Consider the following 19,705-nt stretch of genomic DNA (forward strand, 5'->3'; position numbering starts at 1 on the left):
TACTATAGTTCTTAAATCCGATAACTTCTACTCATCTTCAAATATTCCATGTTTTACAATATGTTACATATTACATATATATATAATTCATATTACTCCAATTGTACATATTGAATATACATGAAATACTATTTTAAATAAAATATCATAACAATAATAAAATATTTGTATATCATACATTATATTTTGTAAGCCAACAAAATATTAAAATATAACATCAACACAAAACAATTACTACCCCCGTCCCAATCATATGCATCAATTTTCTTTTTGCACGTGGGTTTTAGTATATTGTCCTCTCCGTCCCACTAAAATTGTCATCGTTATTGTAGACACGAGAATTTAGATAAAGTATAATTAGTATGTAATTTTAAAATATATAAAAATAATTATAGATTAAAATTAAGATAACTAAATAGTTTAATTAAGATTAGCAAAATTATAAATTATAAATTTTAAAATATGATTAAAGTGTATAATTATATTTACAAAAAAAAGACAAATTATATAGACTAGTACAATAAAAATTTAAATAAAAAAATAATTTTGTCTTTAAACCGATTCACCTTTTAACGGCCTTCTTTGTAATATTATGTAAAGTGTAGCTGTATTTTTTTAATTAAATATTATTTATACTAAAAAATGAAAATAGATATATTTGATTTGGAAAGACATAAATGGAAAAATGGTTACGTATGATAGAGACCGAAGTAGTATTTGACATTGTTCTAATGAAATGCTAAAATTTCAAGTCATCCATCCCAATTGATTTCATCATTTGTATATTTTAATTTACTTAATGTTGTAGTACAATTAATGATATAAAAGCACGGTACGTGAGACTGAAAAATGGATTCATTCTTATTCTTTAATTTTTGTTTACTTTATCTCGTATCAATTATTATTATTTAATCTGCCATTTATTTTTTCTTCAAAAGTACGATATCCCATATCATTTTATTTTTTTATTCAAAACATAAGATTAGCAATTATTTAGAAAACTAAAGTAAAGGCTTAGGGTTACATCAATTTTTGAAATATTAAAAGAAAAAATAGTACTCCATTCGTTTAGATTTTTTGTGGACACAGACTAAAAAATAATGATACTACCTCTGTCCCATAAGAGGGGCATTATTCGTCTTTTACGTCATTGTACTTAAAATTAAAAATATTCTTATATTTGTATAATATACTTTACAAATGTTATTGTATTTGTATTACAAGAGACTAATAAAAGTATTTTTGTCTTTGTCTTGTACTACGTAGTGATATAATAACTAATATTCAAAAAATCAATATGCAAAAAATTCATGGTACTCTTTTATGGGACGGGGTTAATATTTTAATATTAAAATGAGATAAATAAGGAGTAAAGTGGATGTATTATAAAATAATTATTAAATAATTTATAAATGTTAAAAATTTTGGGGGAAAATAATGAGATTATCTTATTATCGTCAAAATAAGGAGCCTATATATAGGCCATACAAAATAGACTCGATAGACTCAAATCTAAGTAATCTAATCTATGAATAAGATCAAATCTAGATATAAATCTACTAAATCTGAATATCTAAAATATCTCAACATTCCCCCTCAAACTCAAGATAGGGCAGTAGAGACCAACTTGAGTTTGTCCAAGAGTAATCCGAAACGGCCTGGAAGAAGAGATTTGGTAAAGATATCTGTTGTCTGATCTTCAGAATATACTGGAATGAGATGAACTACTCCATTGACAACATGTTGTCGAATAAAGTGACAGTCAAGCTCAATATGCTTGGTGCGCTCGTGGAAGGTATCATTATGGGCCATCTTCATAGCACTATGACTATCACAGTGAAGAACCGTAGAAGATGGCTGAGGGGCACCAAGGTCAGTGAGTAGCCGTCGAAGCCATAAAAGTTCTGACGTAGAGTCAGCAAGAGCACGATACTCTAACTCGGCACTTGAGCGAGAAACTAAAGTTTGCTTCTTGCTGCGCCAAGAAATGAGAGAATCACACAGGAAGAAGTAGAAACCAGTGGTCGAGCGTCGATCGGTGGGATCACCAGCCCAATCAGCATCAGAGTAACCGGTGAGAGTCAAAGAGGAGTTAGAGGAGAACTGTAAGCCATGCAGAAGAGTACCTTTCATATAACGAAGAATATGTAAGACGGCAGAGTGGTGAGAGGTCCTCGGAGCTGCCATGAATTGACTCACAATATGGACTGCATGAGCGATATTTGGTCGAGTGACAGTCAAATAGATCAAACTCTCAACAAGTTGACAATAAAGAGTAGGATCATCAAGAAGAGAGCCATCATGAGGAGTAAGTCGAACGTCGTACGCAAGTGGTGTAGATGCTACCTGACAGTCTGTGAGACCAGCTCGAGCAAGAAGATTGGAGGATACTTAGCTTGGGACAGAAAAAAACCATCGGGAGAATCAGAGACTTCAAGCCCCAAAAAGTAACGAAGGGGACCCAAACTCTTCATCTCAAACTGCTGGCAAAGATATGCTTGTAGATCAGAAATACCAGATGCATCATCTCCCGTGATGATCATATCATCAACATAAAGTAAGAGTATAACTATCCCCGATAAAGAACGACGAAGAAATAAACCAGAGTCGTAAGCACATGTGGTAAAACCAAACTCCAATAGTGCAGTGTTGAATGTGGCATACCAAGCCCGAGGGGCCTGCTTCAACCCATATAAAGCACGGCGCAAGCGACAAACTTTTCCAGAAGACAAGAAACTTGGAGGAGGGGTCATATAAACTTCTTCAGAAAGTGTGCCATTGAGGAATGTATTCTTGACATCTAACTGAAGAACGGACCATTGACGAACAGCCGCAACGGCAAGAAGACAACGAACAGTAGTGAGACGAGCAACAGGAGCAAATGTCTCCTCATAGTCAATTCCATACTCTTGGGAATAACCTTTGGCCACCAAACGAGCCTTGTAGCGCTCAATGGAACCATCAGAGTGTGTCTTAATTTTAAAAATCCACTTGCACCCAACAGGGGTTTTTCCTGAGGGCAAATCCACTAAATTCCAAGTATAAGTCTTTTCCAGAGCCTGCAATTCTTCAGTCATAGCTTGCTGCCATAATGGATCAGCATTCGACTCACGAAAGGACCTAGGTTCATGTTGAGATAAAATAACAGAGTAACAATGGTAATCATTAAGGTGTGAAGGAGGTTCATTTACACGAGTGCAGCGACGACAAGTAGGGAGAGGTGTAGGAGTAAACGTCGGCTCAGGAGGCGTTGGCTCAGGAGGCGCAGGCGGATTAGCTCCAGGAGACGGTGACAAGACATATTGATCAATAAGCTGTGGTGAAGAAGAAGAAGAGGTGTCTGGGAAGAGATCAGAGAGAGAAGACTTAAAGAAGGGAGAAGATGACTGAAACGGTGTGCTAAACTTGGATAAGGTGGAAAAATATGTGCGGTCCCAAAAGGTGAGATGACGAGATATGCACAACTTATTAGAAATAGGATCCCAACATCTATAACCCTTATGTTCATCGCCATAACAAAAAAAAAAAAAACATAAACGAGCTCGAGGTTGAAGCTTTGTCCGCTCATGGGGAGGGAGGAGGACAAAGCACACACAACCAAATGGATGGAATAAACTATAATCAGGAGATTGACCAAATAGACGCTCGAAGGGACTGACATCATTGAGGACTGACGAGGGTAACCAATTAATGCTGTAAACAGCAGTTAAGGCTGTTTCCCCCCAAAAACGATCAGGACACTTAGCAGAAAGAAGGAGGGCACGAACAGTATCGAGAATGTGACGATGTTTGCGTTCTGCCTGCCCATTCTGTTGGGACGTATAAGGATAGGAACGTTGTACCAAGGTACCCTGACTAGATAAAAATTGCAAAAATGATGACGCATTGTACTCACAAGCATTATCAGTACGAAGGACTTTAATAGGACGAGAGAATTGAGTATGAATCATCTGAGCAAACTGAGCATATATAGAAGGTAATTCAGAACGATTTTTCAAAAAATAAATCCAAGTAAATCGTGAAAATCATCAATAAATATAACATAATATTGAAAACCACTGACGGAAGCAACATGAGAAGAACCCCAAATGTCAGAATGGACTAAAGAAAAAGGTTCAGTAGCAATAGATGAACTTTTTGAAAAACTAAGAGCAGGTTGTTTGCCAAGTTGACAATCGACACACTTAAAAGACTAAAAAAAACCTGGACCTAAAAGACCTTTAGTATGAAGTGACTGGAGCTTACTGGAAGACGCATGACCTAGGCGAAGATGCCAATCAAGACTAAAGGAATCAGAGGTAAGAACTGCAGAGCGGGGATATGTGCAGGAGGTATGAAGTGACTCAAGCTCAAATAACCGACCCATTTTCCGTCCCGTCCCGAGAAGCTGACCCGTCTGAGAATCCTGAACCTGCACACCACCAGAAGAGAATGTAACGGTAAGACCTTGTTCAACTAATTGACCAATAGAGATAAGATTTAAGGCTAAGTCAGGGATGCAATATGTATCAGGAAGATATAAGGAAGGGGAGGACGCAAGACCGGTATGGGTAATATGCATGGTAGTACCATTGGTAACAGGGGACATTCGCAAGACCGGTATAGGTGGTAAATGGGAGACAGGGGACATATAGGTCAAGTTACGAGGGTTAGAGGTCATATGGTGACAACAACCAGAATCAAAATACCAGGTAGATGTACCTGGAGTGGTAGACATAGTAGAATTGGTTTGCATAACCTGTTTGATGATGGCTTCTATGTCGTGAGGATTGTAAGGCGCATGCTGAGTCTCATCAATAGTAGCAGCCGTAATCGTAGAAAATGCAGTCAAAGAAGACCCACTAGGCTCCCGAGGTTTGGGAGCAAAGCTACCGGAATGTCTAGGAGCAGAATTACCTGAACGTTGAGATCTTGTGGGACAGACCGGAGCAATATGGCCACGCAGACGACATGAGTGGCACTCAATCTTCGGACAGGTAGACCAAGTGTGATCAAGAGATTTGCAAACTCGACATCTAGTACGAGCAGATCGGGACTGGCGAGACACAGCTAAAGCAGAATCAGAACTCGGTGTCTTAGCCAATTGGAGACGGGTCTCCTCAAAATTAATCTCCTGAATGGCAGCATCAAGAGTAGGCAATGGATGTCGATGTAGGAGTGAGGCACGAACAGCCTCATATTCAGGTTGAAGGGCCATCAAGATCTGAATAAGGTCAAGATGATCCTGACTAATTTGTGACTGCCGGAGACGATAACGAATAGGCTGAACCTGAGCAAGAAATTCATTAACAGACTGACCAGGTTGCTGTCGGGCGGAGGTCATCGTGGTCCAAAGTTGATAATAATGAGCAAGACCTGTAGTCTGAAAACGAGCAGCGAGGAAATCCCATGCCTCATTTGCAGTATCAAAAGGAGTCAATTGTACTTGAATCGCAGGTACAGAAGTATTGCGCAACCAAGTAAGAATCTAATGATTCTTACTATCCCAATCTTCCAATTTGGCAACATAATCTTCATGCTCCCGAGAGGTGGGATCAACATGCACAAAAAGAGATGGAGAGACAGGTGGTCGGATATCGCCAGTGACAATTCGCCATAACTTCCTACCAATCAAGAAACTTTTCATAGACTGCATCCAAAGATCATAATTATCGCTGGACAAGATAGTAGTAATAGGTAAATGAACGTCCATACGCTCCATAACAAAAAAATGTATAAAAATATGTGAATCACAAAATCAAAGCCCAAATAAAAAAAAAAGTAGATCGAAAAATCCAATAGGTAGCAGTCGCAAAATGAGATCAACTCCGATGACAAAACAAACCACACCACGACGTAGGGAACAAAGCAGGATGCGGCGACCGAAAAAAAAATGACAACTGGAGAAGGGCGGACGATGGACGGCGAACAGTGGCGGCGACGACTAGGGTGTTGGTTTTGGAAAACCAGGCTCTGATACCATGTTAGAAGTTTTGGGGGAAAATAATGAGATTATCTTATTATCGTCAAAATAAGGAGCCTATATATAGGCCATACAAAATAGACTCGATAGACTCAAATATAAGTAATCTAATCTATGAATAAGATCAAATCTAGATATAAATCTACTAAATCTTAATATCTAAAATATCTCAACAATAAACAAGTGTTGGACTAAAAATATTTGTACTGAGAAACGTAAACCAGCACAAACATTTGCAAAAAATCACATGGAAATCAAGATTGAAAAATTACAGAGATAAACACAATGATAACAAAGCAAATATAAGCCAATATACATTGGTAATCTTCAACAACAAATAAAAATCCATTGATATTAAGTTTCCACTTCATTGACAATACATGCATTCATGTATTTGTTGGTGATTTTGAAGATATATGTTAAATGATGAAGAAATGTGTTGCTGCACGTTTTATTACTCTGCAAGAAATTGATGTTAGTTCTCACACATTTTATTCATAGCAATAGATACAATATATAAGAGTCTACATAATTAGTACTCATAACATGTTCCAAGGTGTGAATGTATATTAATTCATCAATTAATTATTCATGCAGTCTTTTATTCTTCCAAAATGGCTCTCAATATTCTTATTTGGAAAATGTAAATTAATTAAGTCTCAACAGTATTCACATTATCACTACCGAGAAAAATCTGACAAAACCAATTGCTAGCGAATCGAAGGAGTGACGTTAGTCCCATCTAAACCTCCACAAATATATACATATATATATATATATATTTATATCATCATACAATCAGTACCAGAATCAAACATGTGCATTTAGTTGCTTGACGAGGTCGTCAAAAGCAACGATGAACCTGCACTATCATAATATTTGAATTAAGTGTGTGAGTGAGGGTTACTCTTACATACGCGTATTATTCTCAAATCGGGTCCTTGGGTTGATTCCTTGGGTTCGTGGCTTCCAAAACCGACCGGAGTTTTCAGCCATATTGTTTGAGTCTCCATTGGTTTAGAGGTGTTGGGTCTACGCAACGCTTGGGTTCACATCCGATCGATTGATGAATCGGACACCGGTAATATCTTTCTTTTACTTAGTTTTCATTTGAATTTAGTTTTAAGTTTCGGTTAGTATAGTTTAGTTACTTGGGCTGTGTCATTGCTTATACACGTTCTTTATTTTTATGGAATCAAACTCTTATGCATTGAACGCAATTCTGATTCTAATATGGTTTTAAGAAAATTATAAATTCATTAATAATGTTTGCTGCGTTTTGATGGTAAAAATCAAGTATTTGAAGTTGCCAAAGTAAGTGTTTATGTGTTTATTAAATCATGTGATTATCTTCGGCCCAAAGACAGTTGGTATTTGACATAATGAAATATACATCTGTGATAATATATATGAGATGATTATATGGATTTAACTTATTTGAATAGTGAATTAGTCCAAATAGTGGTTTATTGTTTGACATTACTTATTGTTTGTATATGATTATTGAAACAAGATGAATTTTAGCAATTAATGTTATTGATTCAAAGATTGATCATTGCTATTGCACTTAGTGTCTTGGGATACGAATGCATTATTCTTGAACTTCATTGTACTTCATAAATATATATATATATTTATCGGTCCGATTATGATATGGGAACAAATGTAAGCAATGAAAATAATCAATATTGATTCATTTGGGCTGCATTAATCTTGACTTGGCACTAAAACTAGACCAGCCCATTCGTACAGTGAAAAGTGCTGCAGATGAAAAGTAGTTATTTGAGAAGTGGGATAGGCCCAACACCCAAGTGTCATGATCATTAAGAGAAGTACTCCATAAATTTTTTGGGAGTATGATATCTGATTACACTACAAAAAAAATATACATTAGCGAAGGATTTTTGTAAGGAATTTTATATCCCTCGCAAATACCGATGAATTTTGTTTTTACGAAGAAATTTTGTAAGGGAATTAATTAATTCGTAATTAACGAACATAATTTGCAAGGAATTTAGAAATTCTTTGCTATTAGCAAAGAATTTTGCTAAAGATTTATATTCCCTCACAAAATTATAACTTAGTATTTTTATTAATAAATAATATTTTTTAAATTATTTTTAAAAAAGACCGAAAGTAAAAAAAAAAATCGTAATAAATTTTAGATTTTATTAAATTAATAACAAAATAATTATTATGAAAATTTATAAAATATAATATAATTTTTTATTAAAAAATACAAATATTTTTAAATAAAAAAATAAACATATTTTTATATAACAAATAAAATACTTATTTTATTATATTAGTATTATCATTTTTTTAATATAAATACAAATAATAATATAAAATAATTTTAATTACAAAAATATTATTAAAATTATTGATTAAAAAAACAGTTTCTAACCTAGCCGCCATCCCCACGTCATTTTCGTCTTTCTTCTTCTTCGTCTTTCTTCTTTTTCTTCTTCGTCTTCTTCTTCTCCTCCTTGTTTTTGTTTTTGTTTTCATTTTCTCCGATCCAAGGATTTACGTAAGGGACTTCTGAAAGCAGAAGAACCTTAACCACACATATACTGTACAAGAGATTTACAGGTCATGTGCAAATGCTCGTCAGGGTGTTTTCCATTTGTAGTGTTTTTGAAATGATGCGAGAAGTTATACGAGTAGATTTGATATTGTATGAGGGATAGTTGTGGCTGTGCTTTGACATGTTTTGGATTTGAAATATTTTGAATGCATAAAATTGATGTTTTGTTCGGATATCTTTGGATGTTAAGATTAGTATGTGTAAGTTGTAATAAATGATTTGGTTGACAAAGTTTATAAATTTAGAAATGGATATGTATATACGGAGGCATTTGTTTAAATGTCCAAAAGTATCGCAAGAGTAGTTCTTCTTTATGCGACACTTTGTCCTGTTCATCCATATAAAATGAGTCAAGTTTGGAAATTACAAAACTGTTTAGGCAATACTTGTCATGTTCACTTATGCAGATCATTCCAACATGATTGGGAAGTTTAATATGACTGCTTGTAATAGCAGCAATGTTGCGATCTTTCGGGTCCTCTGCTTTCATTTGTTTAATGTCCAGTGTGTGCCTAATTATGTCAAATTCGCCCCTATTTTACTGTATCAATTATACTTGAGACATGGTCGTGCAACTGCTATATTTTTGGATAATTTGTTCTCTTTCAGTTTTCAATGCAATCTGTGTTAGCTGGTAGTTCTTGCAAAAGTCTTGTCATGTTTCTTGTGAATAGAACATATAATGTTGCAGCGATTTCCAGAGTTTATGTTCATATTTTATTCATTCCATTGTATTGTTCTTATTACTTACTACATTTTGATCAGAACTAGGTTCGGATTAGAGTGAATGAAATCATGTGCGTAATTTAATTTGAACTAGATAGAAGTGTATGTATAGATTTATTGCGATTTGAGCTTAAAAACTTACTTTAAGTGAGCTTTTGAGATTTTAAAAATTACGAGTTCTTTAAATGTTAGAAGAATGTCCTTGTAGTCCCACACTTCTTGTTTTTCCTTGAAACTATTGGTATCTTTGGTTATGGATGATTTACAAAAAGAAGAATTGTATCTCTGCTTAAGGTTTAGAAAAGCTAATTTTGATGCCCATCCACACATCATTGAGCAAACATAGCATGAGACCTTGATCTTTTCTGTTTATCATTTCTCTGTTGCTTTGAATTTTTGTAATGATATATCCAAGTATTATCGGATTATATGCTCTCTAGTTATCATTTCCCGAGGCACTTGCAGTCAGCCGGGGAGGCCCAAAATTTATAAACTCATTGAGATGAAACTATAGCCTTTCCTACATATAGAGACAACATAATTATCCTTCCTTATAGTTGTTGCAATTTATGTATGTTCCTTTGTGATATTTCAGTCAGTTAACTAGTTTATATAATTACAGCATCTTTGGATTCTTCGGCAGAAACAGGAAATGTGAATGGATTGGATTGGACCCCCATCCATTCCATTCCCTCATTCATTGTATTCTATTGTATGTATCTGTTCTCTTCACCTTCCCCCAATTGGCTGCTGCTGCTGGCTCAACTCTCAAGCCATTCATTCATTCATTTTCCATATATATAAATGTACAGACCGCATTGCCCTCTCAACTGGATCTTCGTTCTTACTCGAGGGCTGCTGCTGTTGCTGCCATTTATTTCAGCAGGTTCACTTGCTACCGCAAGCAAGCAAGTTAATTCTTGATCTCAGAATCCTCTGTTAGATGGTAAGCTCCTTGCTCACAATTAATGTAATTAATTATGTTTCTTCCATCTATTATAATTCTTCGTGTTGAAAGATACTTTTGTGTTTTCATAGTTCTGAATTTATATATGTATAGCAATTTCTAGGGTTTAAAAGCAATGCTTGTTTGTTTGCTAATTTGGGGGTTTTGCTGTCCATTACTGATAATTGCTAAATTAAACTCACTCGAGCCATCTGTATATATATATATATATTGCTTTCAATTATAGTTTTTTTTATTTCAGTTAATGACGTATAACTTTGGCATATGCCTTTTTGCTCCGATGCGTCGTTAGATTCTGCTTCAGAAATGTTTCTTCTAAGTTTTGTTTGTTGTTTGCATTGATCAGTAGCTGATTGTTAATTTCTGAAGCTTCGAAGAATGAATGATCTTATCGAAATCATGGTTTTTAATATTATCTGGATTTTGGGATAACATATATTGTGAAAAAGCACCAAAGATATACAACTTACAACTCATAGGTCTTGAGAAATCAGTAAATTATGTATAGGTAATAGATGAAATTCATGAAACTTTCTTTGTAGACGATATTGAGTTGCTTGATGTAAGAATTTCATTATTTAGGAAAGGATAATTATGTTGTCTAGGGTTCGGTTCTTCATTATTCTTTGGGTTTAAAGGGGCTACAAACTTTTTTAGATTTTGTTATACCAGCCCCCCCTTGATACTCGTTGTGTGAGTTTTCCTTTTCGGTAGCAGCAGCATGGCAAGATTGATTCAACCTTTCATCCTTTGGAATAGTAACTGATTCAAAATTATTATTTATTTATTTATGTATTTATTTGGGCTTGTTAATTAACTAGTACATTGCATAAAGCATAGAAGCCATGGATGACTCATGAGTTTGAGCTGATATATATTTTTTATTTTGCTTGTTATGCCCCTTATTATCGATCGGAATCATATAATATAGGTGGAGCCAAAGACACAATTGCAATTGGTTCATTGAGCTTATTGTAAGCAAACAAAGAAAATCTCGCAACTACAGTCCCAAGAGGTATTTTCCTTGAATCTCTATGATATTCACTAGTAGTTTGTTTTTTATTCTTAGATAACAATGAATACATTATGAATAAATTATGATTGATCTATCAAAGAGAAAAATTGTATATGTTTTTAATATAAGTAATTATTATTTATTATGAGCTTAATTTTTTCTTTATATATCCATTCTTTTTAATCAGTATTTTGAAAATTATTTTTAGAAATTTGTATTTTCTGCATAATATAAATGCGACATGAGTACTTCGCGGTCTTGGATGTACAATAGAATGCAAACTGGTATTCTAAATAGGGATTTTATTGTTGGGGTAGACAATTTTCTTAAGTACTGTATGACCAGTCCAGAGGTGTATAGGATCGATGGTAACATAAGATGTCCATGTAAGCGTTGCAAGAATACATATTTCTTCCTTTCGATGATGTGAAATACCACTTGTACCATGGTAGCTCTAATCAATCAGACAGACAAGTACCAGAAAGTTATGTTGAACCTGCAATGGGTGATTACACCCAAATGGTGATGGACACTGGAGGTCCCGATTTTGAGGCACGTGTTGTGGAAGCTGAAGAACCGAACCCAGATGATAAGAAATTATATGACCTTCTCAGTGCGGCTGACAAGGAGTTATGGGAGGGTTGCACAAAGGCAACTTTATTATCCGTTGTGGCGAGGATGCTAACTATCAAAGCAGATTTTAACTTGTCTGTGCGATGGTATGATGCACAGTGCCAGCTAATGCACGATGTCATGCCAGAGGACAATTGTTTCGTGAAGAATTTTTATGAAACAAAAAAAATGATTGAGGGTTTGGAATTGCCGGCACAAAAGATTGACTGTTGTCAGTTGGGATGTATGTTATTCTGGAAAGAAGATGAGTGCTTAGAGTGTTGTAAGTTTTGTGAAAAACCGCGTTATAAAGTAAAAAATGGGCGATGGCGGCCAATACGGTACATGTTTTACTTGCCCATCACACCAAGGTTGAAACGTCTATTTGTATCTGCAAGGACGACTTCGTATATGCGGTGGCATGCGGGTCATCATCATGAAAGTGGAGATGTGTTGTGCCACCCGAGTGATACGAATGCTCGGAAGCATCTCGATGCATTATATCCCTCTTTCGAAATGGAGGCAAGGAATGTACGTTTAGGTCTTTGCACTGATGGATTCCAACCATTTGGACAATCATCAAGACAATATTCTTGTTGGCCCATAGTTGTGACACCGTACAACCTTCCCCCGAATATGTGCCTGAAAGATGAATATTTGTTTCTTTCTGTCGTAGTATCGGGTGGTGCAAATCCAAAACAAAAGATTGATGTATATTTGCAGCCACTTATCGAGGAGATGAACATGCTATGGTGCACTGGAGTTGAAACATTTGATGCATCTCATGGGCAAAATTTTATAATGAAAGCTGCACTATTATGGACTATAGGTAAAAATATGCACATTTCTCTATAAGTAATAGTCCTCAAATTTTATATTAATAATAAAACTAATTTTTCTAGGTGATCTACCTATCTATTCGATGATGTCTGGGTGGGGGACCTCTGGAAAGACTGCTTGCCCGATATGTCAGGAACAAACAGTGGCTTTCACTCTATTAAATGGTTGCGAGTAGTCGTGGTTTGATGCTCATCGTAAGTTTCTTCCCCAGAATCACCAGTACCGTTTTGATCGAAAGAAATTTAAAAAAAGGAATTACCGACTTCAATCCCCCGCCGCGTATCGAAACGGGAGCGGAACAACTCCAAGAGATAGATGGTTATGGGTTTCTGAAAGTAACAGAGTTAGATGCTACTGATGTGAATCAAAGGCTTGCCCGTGTGTGTGGATGGCGGAAAAGAAGTATTTTCTGGGACTTACCTTATTGGAAGGATTTATTGGTATGACATAATCTGGATGTTATGCATATTGAGAAAAATGTATTCGAGAATATATTCAACATGGTAATGGATGTGAAGGGTAAGATAAAGGATAATGCAAAGGCACGGGCGGACATGACAGAACTTTGTGATAGAAAAGAACTCGAATATGACATTGTCCGTCAATACTACCCTCCAGCTGCGTATACATTGGATAAACCTCGTAGGAAAGAATTCCTTACGTGGGTTGAAAAGTTGAAGATGCCTGATGGATTCATATCCAACCTCGGCCGATGTGTGGACATGAAAAAATATCGGTTGTTTGGAATGAAGAGCCACGATTGTCATGTCTTCATGCAAAGGCTCATTCCAATTGGGTTTCGAGAGCTCTTGCCTAAGAAGATTTGGGAGCCACTAACCGAGTTAAGCAACTTCTTTCGTCGGCTTACGTCAAAAGTTGTTACTGTTAGTGATATGGAGATGTTAGAGTCTGAAATACCCGTGATCCTTTGCAAATTGGAGACAATATTCGTTCCAGGTTTCTTTAATAGTATGGAACATCTTCCCGTCCATCTACCACACGAGGTAAAAATTGCTGGGCTTGTTCAATTTCGTTAGATGTATTCTTTCGAGAGGTACATAGAATCAATCTGAAATGTTCTTTCATGTCACTTTTAATGTATACTTAAACCTGTTTGCATAAACTACACGACAATGTTGTTTTCATTTCATAGGTTTTTGAATCGTCTCAAAAGGATGGTTAAAAATAAGGCCCATGTTGAAGGGTCAATTGTAAATGCATATCTTGTAAGGGGGGCTAGTTTCTTTTGCTCGCACTATTTTGAAAAACACGTCTATACGCGTGCGAGGAATGTTCCTAGACAAGATGATGGTGGTGCACCTATTTATGGAAATAGTGATACATTGCCTGTGTTCAACCATCCAGCCCGATTGCAAGGCAAACCCAATAAACGGTTTCTAACTCCTTGAGAACGGAATGCAATTCAGACATACTTTCTCTTGAATGTCCCGAAATAGATCCGTTCATATTGTAAGCTTTTTGGGTTTCCTGATTACAATTTTTGTCTATATGTTATTATGTATTAGTGAAACTTGATGTTTTTACTGTAGGATCTTTGACAATGAATTGAGGCAATCGAATCCACGTATTTCAGAGGTCGAGGTTGCTTCGCAGCTTCAAAAGAACTTTATAACATGGTTCTACGAATATGTATGTATTTGGTGTTGACATACAACTAGTTTACTGCTATAGTAATATGGTATAATTATCTACTTCTCTATGTTAGGCGGAGAACCAACATCCTTTGGATAAATTTTTTCAAGATATTGCGCACGGCCTGTTGGTGGAGGTTACCACATATCCAATTTGTTTTATCAACGGTTACCGTTTCCACACGGAGACACATGGATCAAGCAAGTCAACTTATAACTACGGGGTTTGCGTAGATGCTGGAGGGTTAGAGTATTATGGAAATATTCAAGAAATTATGGAGGTTGAGTTTCATGCACTACCCATAAAACGATGCATCTTCTTTCGTTGTGATTGGTTCGATCCAACTAGTGGTGTCGGAACAAAGAAGCATGAAAATTACAACTTGGTTAAGGTAAACAAACGGAAAAAATTATGCACTTATGAACCTTTTATACTTGGGTTGCAAGCTACGCAAGTCAGCTATATTTCATTCCCAAGTTTGAGAAAGGACAAAGATGATTGATTGGCTGTTTGTCGGGTGAAACCTCGAGGTTGGATTGAATTGGTAGACGGAGAAGTGTTCACTCAACCAGAAACTGAGACGTACCAAGATCCAGTTGTTGAAGCATGCATGATTGAATCCGTTATAATCGGGGAATCTATAAATTTGGTATCAACAGGTGGCGGAGTTGGTATACCCTTGCAAATGTCTGATGACTCTGATACAGAGGAAGAAGTCTTTCTTGAGACATCTAGTTCTGATGACAATCAATTTTACTCCTTGAGTTCGGATGATGATGTGCCTTATGACTAGGTTATAACTTTATAAGATTTAATCTTATTTATATTTTCTCATAATTCCGAACTATATTTAAGATTTTTGATAATGTACTTTCAATTGTAGATGTTGCAAGGATCCAATGAAGAACAACGAAGCCAGAACATCCGCCGTCTGGCAATGTCACAAATGTTGTTGTGGCAGGCGGAACGCAAGAGGAGCAACATGAGCCGAGTTTTTCTGAGACCCAAGTAGGAGAAGGGTCAGGTAAGAAAGATATAACAATTTCAATATCTTTATATTTGTGCAAATATAAATAAAATTCATAACTATTCATTATGTAGGTACGTCTGCAGATGCTATATCGGCCGAGAATACACATGCTACCACATCACGTAAGTAAATTTTATGAGAATGCTATAGTTAATTTTTTTTTTAGATTACATGAAGCTCTTATTCGACCAGATGTTGGAGATTCTCAAGCGGATATTGTTGTTGGAGACGACCCACGTGTCGAAGTGAGAGTCGAGTCGGGTGGGAGGTATGTTTTTGTCTAAGATCTTTCTGCTAGCATTCAACTTGGTATTGTAGTATTAATTTAAAATGTATAAAACTTACAGCATCTTCTGGCCACGTGATGCTTCGATTAAGTTCCGAGATGTTTTCAAATCAAAATTAGTGAAAGAAGGAAGCAAGTGGCTCTCCATACCAGAAGATACACGCCGGTGGTATACGACTGAGATGAAGGTATGTCAACTAATTATGTGAATTCTTAACATACTAATTTAGATTCACTTCCATTTCTTCTAACATTTTTGTATTGTGTATTCTAATCAATGCAGAAGTACATCAGGTGGGATCCGGCTCATGAGGAAAAAGTGTTAAAGAAACTTAATACTAGCGCACAAGAGGCCTATAACAAGTGGATGAGTGATATTCGAGGTGGGCGGGATAAAACCACACACAAGATTATCCCCACTGCGGTGCTCGGTGCATGGAAAAGGGCTTGGAGCTCCAATGATGCACACAAAAGGTCAAAGACTGCCAAGACTAATAGAAGTCGGGGCAATTTAGCAAATAATCCAGAGTCGATGCATACCGGGGGATCTCGTTCATGGAGATGGCAAAAAAACTGGTTAGTAGTAATTTTACTTATATATAATTGTGTATTCTTTTGGTTTGATATTCGATATGCAATGCAGAATCTTGAGAAATGGGGAACGTATGAGTGGGCTCACATGAGGAAGCACGATAAAAAATCATGGTGCAACACGAAAGCTACCCGAGTAGCGGTATGAAAATCATATGTTTTAGGATGGAATGAAACATATTGAAGAGGGGAAACATATAAGTGGGCTCACTATTTAAAGTATTGCATATAATTCATGAATATATTTGTATTTTTAGGATGGAATGAAACATATTGAAGAGGGGATGTCCCAACTTGGGGACAATCACTATAGCAAGGACGAGGCGTTTCTAACCTTAGTCCCCCGTGATAAGAAAAAATGTATATTTGGGTTGGGATCGTTGGCATCAACGGTTCTTACTGAACAATCATCGTTTAACAGTGACGGCCGCACCCTTACAGTTGAACCTACAGATATGGAACGCATAATGAGAATAGAACACGAGCAGCAGATTATGAAGGAACAAAATATGACCATCATGGAACAGTTACGGAAGATTCAGGCTCACTTACACCGTCGTAACCCGGACGGCGATACCGGTGCTCCCCCGATCGCGTGATGTATGTTTGCTTTATATTTCGTTTACTTTTGGTGTTTTCTGAATTGATGGAATGTTTGCTTCATATTTCGTTTACTTTTAGTATTTTCTGAATTGATGGAATGTTTGCTTCATATTTCGTTTAGTTTTGGTATTTTCTGAATTGATAGAATGTTTCCTTCATATTTCGTTTACTTTTTGGTATTTTCTGAATTGATGGAATGTTTGCTTTATTTTATGTTATCATATGGCATTGGAGATGGAGTTTATTTTGTTTACATGGTGCTTACTATTTGGATGGTTAAAATGATTTCTTATAATGTTATTTTGTACTTGTTTGAGACAAGTGTACGAATTTAAAATAAATATATTGTTAGTTTGTAATTATTTTGGAAGTATAGGAATTTGAAATGAACTAGTGATGATAATTTGTAAAATGATTTGCGATGGATATTTGAGAATGAATGAATTCCCTTGCAAATTTTGAATCAATTTGCGATGGATATTTGCGAAGGAATGAATTTCCTCGCAAATTTTGAATCAATTTGCGATGGATATTTGCGAATGAATGAACTTCCTCGCAAATTTTGAATCAATTTGCGATGGATATTTGCGAAGGAATGAACTCCATCGCAAATTTCGAATCAATTTGTGAAGGAAAAATATATCTTCGCAAAATTCCTTCGCAAATATTTGTGAAGGAATCGATGCTTCGCTAAATTTCCTCACAAAACATTTGCGAGGGAATTTTTCTTCGGATCCACATTAGCGAGCAAGTCTATAGCGATGACATGTATTCCTTCGCAACTTCCCTCGCTAACATGTTTTGCGAAGGAAATAAGTTGATTTGCGAGGGAATTTTTCCCTCGCAAATCAAGAGTTTTTTTGTAGTGTTATATCACTACTGCCAAGAGATTCCTTGTCGAAATTAAGAAAGTTTTACCAATACCGATAAGGTGGAAATAAGTACTCTTTTTAACAATCTCATTATCATAAAGTATAACGACAAAAGTAACATAAGAGAGTACATCCTGACATGTCTAATATTGCTACTAAATTGAAGGTACTTAACTTAGACTTTTCGGAGGACATATTAGTCTTATTGGTCTTGCTCTCACTTTCATCTCAAGCTCATCAGACTCATCTTGAGGAAAAAACTTGTTTCTTTTGCAAAAAAAAATTGAATATAAGAAGAATAATTGTACTAAATATCACGAATGATGCATGATGAAAGACACTTTTCTTACTTCGGTTTGTCAGTACATGGACACATCTGGGGGGTGGATTTTGGTGTAACAATTCATATTAGTGTGTTTATGCAACATTATTTATATTGTCGAAAATCAATTGATATTGAAAGATACATCTATATGGGTGACGGAAAGAAAGTTAAAGTTGAAAGTAATAATAATATTAGATTATTACTAAGTACTGGTTATTATTTGGATTTGGATGAGACATTTTTCAGTACCATCTTTAGTCGAAATTTAATTTCAATTTCTATTTTGAACAATGATATATGCAATATTAGATAAATATTTTGCTATATTTTAGACGGTTTTTGGATGCGAATTTTGTATATATGCTCCTAATGGTGTGTTTTTGAACTTTCTACTAGGCGTTGAGGAGTTGGCAAATTTTGGGCATATTGGAGAGAAAAGCAGAACGCAGGAAGTCCTTAGGCGTGATCATGAAGCAGAAAAAAATGAAAATTGCAAAAAGGTCCTCCGGGGTTAATTAGCAATTTTAGAATTGTTTGGTTTAAAGTGCAAAGGGGATCTTGGGATGGACTTGAAGAGACACGATTTTTTCATTTGAAGAGGAGAAGAGAAGGGGACTACCACGTTCTCTACCACGATCTCACCTACAACCTATTTTCTGAGAGAAAGAGAAGCGAAGGAAGATACTACGTACAGGAACTTTGGAGAGCAACGCAGAAGAACTTCCGGGCACCCTTTTTCTTCATTTCTAGAATTGGTTTGTTGTCGATTTTTAAACTTGAAGGCATGATGAACTCTTTGATTCATTTTATATTTTTAATTGCTATGGATTGCGAGTAGTTTCATTTATAGTGTAGGTATGAATTGATTTTCGGAATTGAAATTGTGAGACTTGGTTTCGATTAAAATTGGTGTTCATCGATGTTGGGTATTTTTAATTCTTCTAATTGATGAGTTTAGAAATCTTGACTTGATTATTGCGCACATATCAATTTAGGATTTCATAGCTATATTGGGGATTGACATATGTAATTGTGTAATTTTCCAATTGGCGTAGCAACCTAGAGAAGAACACTCTAGGGAAGAATTAAAACCAATTTTAATAGGAGCTTGTTAAATTGAATTGGGCCTTTCTAGTTTTTACTACTGTCGAGTTAGAAAACTACGGTCCTACCTAGGATTCTTTCTCGATTAGAGAAATAGCTAACGGTCGTACCTTAGCTATCGAAAAAGTAAGGAAAGGTTGGTTGTGAACGCATGTAGATCAACTATAACCAATTTATCCAACTAGTCGATGAATTTGACTTTTAGTCGATGATCAAATTTCATATCCCGAATGAAAAATTCATGCCTATGCTAGAGTCTAATCATCTTTGGTAATCTGCCGTGCATTTTATTTTATTTTATTTAGTTGAGCGATTTATTTTCTCTTATTTTAGTGTGATAAATTCAACCCCCCAATTATATATATAGTATAATTTTAGATAACCGAATATTCAATATTATTATTGTTCCCTGCGGAGACGATCCTACTCACCGAACTACTGCATTTTGCAAGTTTTTGTGGTGTAGGAACTGATACTTTATTTTCCAGCTTTGCGACAAACTAGCAAACAAATTCAGTTATTATTCTTC

At 35.7% G+C, this 19,705-nt stretch overlaps 1 protein-coding gene across 1 annotated transcript; it reads left to right on the plus strand.

Moving 5' to 3' along the window:
- Nucleotides 1-15,150: 15,150 nt before the first annotated feature.
- On the plus strand, nucleotides 15,151-18,923 carry LOC127240877 (uncharacterized). Its single transcript, XM_051259728.1, has 8 exons — nucleotides 15,151-15,158; nucleotides 15,271-15,389; nucleotides 15,467-15,517; nucleotides 15,588-15,663; nucleotides 15,743-15,869; nucleotides 15,965-16,257; nucleotides 16,530-16,872; nucleotides 18,469-18,923. Exons 1-7 carry the CDS (start codon nucleotides 15,151-15,153, stop codon nucleotides 16,537-16,539), a joined length of 684 nt encoding a protein of 227 aa, XP_051115685.1. The 3' UTR covers nucleotides 16,540-16,872; nucleotides 18,469-18,923.
- Nucleotides 18,924-19,705: the final 782 nt, after the last annotated feature.

Source organism: Andrographis paniculata, unplaced genomic scaffold (genome assembly GCF_009805555.1).
Source record: "Andrographis paniculata isolate CXL003 unplaced genomic scaffold, ASM980555v1 Contig80END, whole genome shotgun sequence".
NCBI lineage: Eukaryota > Viridiplantae > Streptophyta > Magnoliopsida > Lamiales > Acanthaceae > Andrographis > Andrographis paniculata.

Coding starts and splice junctions, on each gene's coding strand:
- LOC127240877 (XM_051259728.1), top strand. Junction 15,390..15,466: donor CCAAGTAGGAGAAGGGTCAG/GTAAGAAAGATA, acceptor TTCATTATGTAG/GTACGTCTGCAGATGCTATA. Junction 15,518..15,587: donor TACACATGCTACCACATCAC/GTAAGTAAATTT, acceptor TTATTCGACCAG/ATGTTGGAGATTCTCAAGCG.